We start from the raw sequence: 7844 nt of genomic DNA on the forward strand, positions 1-7844 counted from the left end.
CACAAAAACATGAAATTCCCAGTATTTATTTAGTTAGTTAGTTAGTTAGTTAGTTAGTTAGTTAGTTAGTTAGTTAGTTAGTTAGTTATACACAGTAATAGGCAATCCCAAAACCTCCCCTGGCTTTATGTATGTAAGGTGCAGCATCTGTTCTGGTCTCAATAACATAATTTGTGTTACTTAAAAAGGAGCAGTTTCGATTCCTTCCTGAAAGCCCAGTGACTATACAGTGCCCTGAGGGAAATGCCGAAAACCTGTTTGGCGATACACTTGAAAAAGGTAAAAAAAAAAAAAAAAAAACATCTAACCCTGGACATAATGTAGAAGTTTTGCAGGTGCGAACAATTAACGAAACTCTTTCAGTCTTCAGATAGAGTTGTTGAAATGCGCTCTGTCTCCTTCCAATTGTCGTTGGTACCCTCTGCTTTGATTTCCAAGGATTCTCTAAACAATACTACCCGAATGCAATGCTAAGATGATCCCTTATGCAAGTTCATCGCCGATCGCTTTTCCAGTACAGTACTTCTTCAGATTACCACAGTGACGCGACGTCAACACCAAGATCCATAAGTATCTCGTAGCCGTCCTTTCGTAAAATAAGTTTCTTGAAAAGCATGTGGTCAAGGATTTAGCGTTGATGGGAATGAAATTTCTGGACGGTTGATCCGGGAAATAGTTTCTTCCAGGAACGGATAATGCGGGATTTTTACAACGTGATTTAAGTAGGATGCTCGTGGCACCACGTAAATTTAATGAATAATATGGGGAAACGTAGTTTCCGGGAATGTATAATAGAGGTTCTACTGTAACATAAAAATTAACCTGAGTCATCTGCTGGATATGGATCAAGTTTAATATATAATACGTAATATGGCAAGGTATGCCGCAAGGTCAGCATAGGTCAGTGACATGATACAAATCATCTGTTGCCGCGACACATACAGTCACAGTGAGTCGCTTTCATTTGCAGAGGCGAAGAGAGTACCTGGAAATAACAAGTAATTTTGTTATCATATGACACTTTGCATATTATTACATGCGTAAATGAAAAAATAGTAAACAAATATTCAGTGTCATGGTTATTGGCCAATGAAAGGCAAATACTACAGACTAAGGTGGGAAATTTGCGAGAATCTGTTCTGAAAAATATTTCTCAAAAAAATTGCTATCCATTTTATAACGAGCGTCAGCAGTGTTTTTCTTGCACTAAAATACAAGCTTCTCATCCGGCTCAGATCTGCACTCATTACCTGCATGCACTATCACAAATCGTGGCCCACGACCTGTAGGCACCCTTAAACCACTGGAAAGTTCCACTAAAAATGCCTGCTGCGGACTGTTCATGGACTTGTCAACCCTGGCCTTTTGCATTGTTATGCCGGTATTAACAAATGATTCATCCATGTAAACAATGTTTCTGTTTTCATTTCGGAATTTCTTAACTTGCAATAAATAGGCGCCAAGACACAACATTGTCTCAATCAGCATGGCTTTATTTTTCCCTTTGTTTGAAAATCCATTTCTTTAAGTGGGACATGGAGTGTTGATCTTTCATAATCTGGATCTCTATTGACAGCTGACAGAACAGAATTTAGTGTTAATGTTTGGTTATTAATGAAAACCTTGTGCACTTTGTCTTAACTGCACTCCGTACAAAGTCATTGTATTTCAAAACTCTGCTGTTTTGCCTCATTCTTGGTGTTCACTTCTTACCTGGTGACACAAAAGGCCCCTTGGTAGCCTCAGCATGAACTTTTAAACACCGTGGTTCTTGAAATGCTGCATGCATCAGTGGTTTCCCTTGCAGTCCAATCCACACTTCTCTCCTGATTATTGGTCTTTAATTGTAGACATTACAAACTATCTGTTGTTTTATGCACCTTAAAATTATCCTGGGTTTACGTTTCGCAAATAGAACATCAGCCATATTTTTAATGCCACTTATACCTAAGTCATTATTTTTCTATTTCACATAATGATCAACACTGTTTCAAATATCTCCGAGAGATCTGGACTGATGCGTTCATTGGAGCACTAAGCCACGTACTACAGTGCATGGGCTGTTCCATCCAGCGCGCTGACACTGCTGTCAGGTAAATTACAAAATCACGTTGCAAACGCTTCAGAGGGGCTCCACAAGGTCTACTGCCAGAGCAAAGTTCACCATAAGAAATTTGGCAGGGAAGCCTGTTACCACTCGTGCAGTGAATATGGCCTAACCATCTCAGTTGATGAGCGATTGTTGCCTCAGTGCTATTTAGTTGCACTTTGTCGAGAACTGTGTCGAGAACTGCAGTTGAGCAGCACTGCACGGCACTTGGACATACTCTAAAATAACCTATTATTGTTCAGTGCCTACAGACATATTACTCTGATAAATTGGTTTAAATCTCCATCATCATCATCACCACCACCACGTGTTCCTGCAGTTGCAGGATCACTTTGTTTGATCAAATGCATATTGAGGATGCAGGCTGGCAATCTTTAAATCTATATTAATGGTGTCCTTCCACCTCTGCTTTGGCTGCTCACGTGGTCGTTGACCTTTGATTTCCAGGTGGTCAGTTGTTTTGATAACTGTGGAGGGTACCATTCTCAGGACATGTCCAAACCAGCAAAGTCAGCTTTAATCGTTTCTGTAATTGATTATGGACTAAATTGTTTCTGAATAGTCTCATTGGTATTGCAAACTATTCAGTTCATGTCCGTATCAATACGACAATCTAAAAATCAAAGAACTATTAGGCTCCTAATCAATACTATTTGCTACATTCACATATGCTTAGGTATAAAAAAGGTGAAACTAGGCACAATATATGTTCTGGTATCAGTCTTGATCTCTCTTCATGGGAACTTATGACTTTGTCTAATGGGGAAGGATGATGATGGTGGTGAGCAATTGGGGGGGGAGAGAAATGCTTAAAAAGTAATTCAAACTTCTCTGTAACTAAAATATTGTTAACAATTGTCTTCCAATTAAGAAGATAAAAACATCTTTCAAGTCTCTCTTTTAGCTTCTGCTCGGAAGCGTTTTGTGTGCCTGCGAGATGAAAAGCCCAGTGTAAGAAACATCTGATTTAAAGGAGCCTTCTTTGTATTCTCCAAAAATAACTGTGACCTTATTTTTGATTCCTGGACAAGTTACAATAATACAGCTTGTCTTGTAGATATTCTGCAGATAAAACTGTAGACGATCAAACCACAGACTTTTCCTTTCCTGCTGATTAATCAAAATTTTACCTGCCTCTGTGGATCAGTTGGTAGAGTGTCGGCCTCCGGATCCCAAGATAGCGGGTTCAAACCTGGCAGAGGTAGTCGGATTTTTGAAGGGCGGGAAAAAAGTCCATTAGACACTACATGTTGTACGATGTCGGCATGTAAAAGATCTCTGGTGACACATTTGGTGTTTACCCGACAAAATTCAATAAATCTCAGCCATAGACGCCCAAGAGAGTTTCGGTTTACTCGGTCTGCCATCTAGTGGGCCTAGAGTAAAACGGAACGTCGAAATTGACGAGCAGGCAGCCAGATGGCGTCAAATTGAAATGTCTGCACACGGTAGCTGAGGCCATACGATGATTATTATTGATTATTATTAATCAAAATTTTGAACATTTGCGCAGACATTAATTTTGAGGCATTTCAGAGGGACAGCATCTTGAAATTGCAGTCATTCATTCACTTCCAGTTTTTTGATACCTGTCAACTTCTGCCTGAAGACAATTCAAGACCAATGTGAAGAACAATGCGAACATTACATACTTGCTCAGTATTCATGGTGTAGAAAACACCTTCGCCTTTATCATTGTCATCACGAATTATTTTTCACTTTCCTCCCCAAAAAACCAATGGAGAATGAATGGCAACTGACTGCTAACACTTCCCTTCTGCCAACTGCCATACTGTTGCCAGTTACCAAGCTGATAGTGATGTCCATTACCGCTGGCAAGCCACAGTATCGTGGGGCATTTGCAACCAAACTTTTGTGACCTTGCAGCTGATATTTTGTACTTGATGTTCTTACACAATATCCATTCTGTCGGTGAAATTTCAGGTTACGATGTGATGTCTTTGAAGTTGCCCTTGTAAAAAGATAGGCAACTTCAGCCACAGAAGTCTAAACGTGTTCCCGAATTCTGCATGTCGTCTCTATCAGCAGGTACTGTGGCAGATTCGGAGGAAACTGATTTTTTACACCTCTTCTCAAAAAGTCTTGCAAGTCTTGATTTTCATTAGCTTTAAAATGAACATCTACAGACACCATTGCGACATTTTTATTTAATAACTTTTCTAGAAATCTCAAACTCCTTTAACAGTATAGCTTGTTTTTAATTTTGATTCTGTATTGGGCGTGTGAAGTATTTCAGGTTGCACAGAGTGCAATTTTATTTTGGAGGACCTGGAAAAAACATGACAAATATTCTGCAGTAGTTGTAAGTTAATTCTATTCAGAGTCCATAATAAAAACTCTCTTGCTGTTAATGCTGTTGTTTTGCCACTTAGTAGTTGCTACAATCACCACCACCACCACCAAATAGAAGTGCTCCTCATATTTGAAAAGGAGAAATAGAGGAATAGAAAGAAGGTGATTGTTTTAATGGTCAAATCAGTGGAATTATCAGCACCACTGAAATGAGAATTCTTCGTACTTGAACATACAAATTTTAAGAATGGTACACAAATAGGAAAAAGATTGGTGAAAATATAAACATAGGCTTTCTTAAGACACTGTTCACAACTTTAAATATTGTTGAAATATAAAAGTCACAAAGCTATAACTTACTCACAAACAAGCAAAGCAAGTTTTATACATAATGATCTGCAGTCTGCTCATCTCATTTGACCTTGGCATGCTCCACTGATTTTTAATTTCTCACTTTGACAGGCACAGCAGAGAAAATGGTGACAGGAAAAATCTTTCTTCAAGGAAAATCAAACATGAACACAGGATCTCATACTAAAAATTGGGATAACATTAGTACTCTTAAATTACGTGTTAACTAAATGTATTTAAAAAAAAAAATCTTGCTTGTCCCATTCTCTGAAATCATACCCATTTTGATTGATTATAAACGAGTACATTATTCAAATAAAAAATTGTTATAGGATTGATAATACATATTACATGATCACGTATGGATTAAATGTATGGCTTTTCATTAGTCCGCTGGAAAATTGAGCAGGTTTTTACTGAAATTATGTGAAGGATTTGTACCAAGAATATGATTGTTTTAAATCAGAGTGAAAGAAATGTTTGATTTGGAAGAATATATTTGATCAAAACTTGTCTATCTGTCTGAAAATATGATCGTAGTAAAGAAAGGCATGTTCTTCATTACAGGCTAAAGATATCTTCACCAAGATGTACCCTGAGAGCGAATTCCTTCCTCGAGCTCCCGATCCAGAAGAAATTGTGCTAGAAGGAGACGAGGCAGCTCCTGGCCCTGCATTTGAAGGCGAGAGTGAAGGGAAAGCAGAAGAAAGTGAGGAAAGTGCCGCTGCTGCGGCAGCATCTGCCAAAAACGGGAAGTCAGAGGAGTGAAGCAAATCTTCAAGATGCCTAACACACTGTGAAAAGTGCCGCGTGCTAGCTGAAATGGAGAACTTGGGTATCTAGCTGTTTCAAAAGCATTATTTTATCATGCAGGAAAGAAACAAAGCACACTTTATATGACAAAGATAATTTATTATTGCCAAATACAAATCTTTGCTTTTGTTAAGTGCTTTGGGTGTTTGGATGATACATATTCTTACCCTACGTTACTAGTCAAACTCATGTCACTCCTGTTTTATTTATTATGACCTTCATTATTGGAAGAATACAGTTCTCATGTTTAGCATTCATGACTCAGGACTAGAAGTTGATGAATATTCACATAAGCGAGTGCATTGTTCCACAGAGCTTGCAGTATGGTGTTTGCATTCCTCTTGCCGCTTCAGAGAAATTGTGCATACATTCCATTATTATGCTGCTTACTTTAAAATGAGGCAGGATTTTAATTTCTATGAGAATTTGCTGTTGATGGAATTTGTAGCAGTGTTATCATTGTCCTATCCTACACATATATAGTCACATTTGTCACAATATTTGCAAGGAGAAAAGCGTGATTGCCTTATTAAGCTAATGCTACAGGAAGGTCGAATTGTCTCTACTGTGATGGTAATGGCTATTTCGTTTTAATATTAATTGAAAGCTACATTGAAAGAAAGAGTATATTAAATGTTTTTGAGGATCTCACTATTTTGTATGGATAATTTGCAATGACTATTCAGATTGCATTGTTTTGTGGCCTGTCCTAAGAAACCTGTTCTGTATTTCTTTAATTCATGAGAATAAAATTAAGTTGGACCCCCTTTTAAAAAATGCAGATTTTTTTATTCTTTCTTTTCATAATAAACTACATGAAATATCACTTCAAGATGATTCCCATTTTACCATAGATTTTCTGTATTCCTTATCCTAGAACAGTTACCAATTTCCTGATAATTCTACTTCTCACCTGTTGGCGTTTACAAGTAAGTTCCATAATCCTATGGTTATGGTTTTTGTAACCTCTATTGAGCACATTGCATAAAAATCATAAAAGAAGGAAATCTGAAGCATGAAAATAAATTTAGAATCATTAAAACCATATCATAAAATCAAAATTAAACAAGCTAAAATACACAACTCAATGCAGGATGTGGACAGCAGAAGGAGCCCTAAAAGGCAATGGAATATAGACTTTTGTAGCTGAAACTCCAAATAAAGAATAATTTAGTTAACCTATTTATTATAAAAATTGCAAAACAAAAGAAAAGGAAATTAAGAACAGTAGCGTAAACACTAAAATAGGAAAGTGAACGATAGTGTAATTAAGTTGCAGACTTAGTGATCTTATCGGTACTAGTCTTGAAGAAAAGTAATTTGAAACACATCAAACAAAACTGAAGATGTGACATCGAATTGGACCACTGCACAGAGTGGGTTGATATTCAAAGGAAAGATACTTAATGGATTAAAAGTTTAAAATGTGAAGTGACTGCCTTCACTAAAGAAAAATAATACAGGTCATAGGAAAACAATTTAAAATAAAGCTGAATTAATGAGGTCAAGTTTAGTGAGCAAATTTAATTTTAAGGTACAGAAACTGTTAGAAAAGCTTGCTTCGTGCGAACGTGAGGATGGATGTAAAACACCTTTACACTATCGCCAATTTGTTATATAATTCATGGCAGTAAAAACTGACTGAACTCCTGTACCAAGTTAAAATATGAAATAAAAATAGTTACATTTAGAAATTTAAGACCCCCCTTCGGGTGGGGGACGTAGACGAAGAATACACCCACGTTATCCTCTGCCTGTCGTAAGAGGTGACTAAAAGGGGCAACCAAGGGATGATCAAATTAGAACCATGAAACTACTTGTGATTTGTACCACCACACAGGGAACACCATGGGTCGACTTTACTTGCGCGTAGTACCACTATGTTGGGTACCGAATAGGTTTTTGATTAGTAGCAAACGAGGGTTCGGCGGCTTTTACAGTACCTGTGATTAGTAGCACTATATGAGGGACACCATGGGATGAAGGAACCCATGGTTCTGGCTTGCCTATGATTAGTACCCACTATACGAGGAAGACCACGGGATAGTAAGAGTCCCTGTGGTCAGTACACTTAGGTGATGAACACCATAGGTTTGCGTTGCCTGTCAAGGGCGCCACAATGTGCGAAACACATTAGGTCTGGAATACATGTGCGAATTTCATTACCTGTGAGTAGTACCATAATGTGTGGAATACCGCGAGTCTATGTTACTCTTGATTAGTACCACTACGTGGCAAATACCATGGTTCTACTTTT

General features: G+C 37.8%; 1 protein-coding gene across 1 annotated transcript in view; it reads left to right on the forward strand.

The window, feature by feature from the left end:
• Rep (Rab escort protein) overlaps window positions 1-6364 on the forward strand; it is a 215469-nt gene extending 209105 nt beyond the window's left edge. The window contains exon 11 of the mRNA XM_067142664.2: window positions 5342-6364. Within this exon, the coding sequence (XP_066998765.2) occupies window positions 5342-5542 (201 nt within the window). The 3' untranslated portion in view covers window positions 5543-6364. The remainder of the gene's footprint in view (window positions 1-5341) is intronic.
• The last annotated feature ends 1480 nt before the right edge of the window (window positions 6365-7844 follow it).

The sequence above is a fragment of the Anabrus simplex genome, chromosome 3 (genome assembly GCF_040414725.1).
Source record: "Anabrus simplex isolate iqAnaSimp1 chromosome 3, ASM4041472v1, whole genome shotgun sequence".
NCBI classification, from domain to species: domain Eukaryota; kingdom Metazoa; phylum Arthropoda; class Insecta; order Orthoptera; family Tettigoniidae; genus Anabrus; species Anabrus simplex.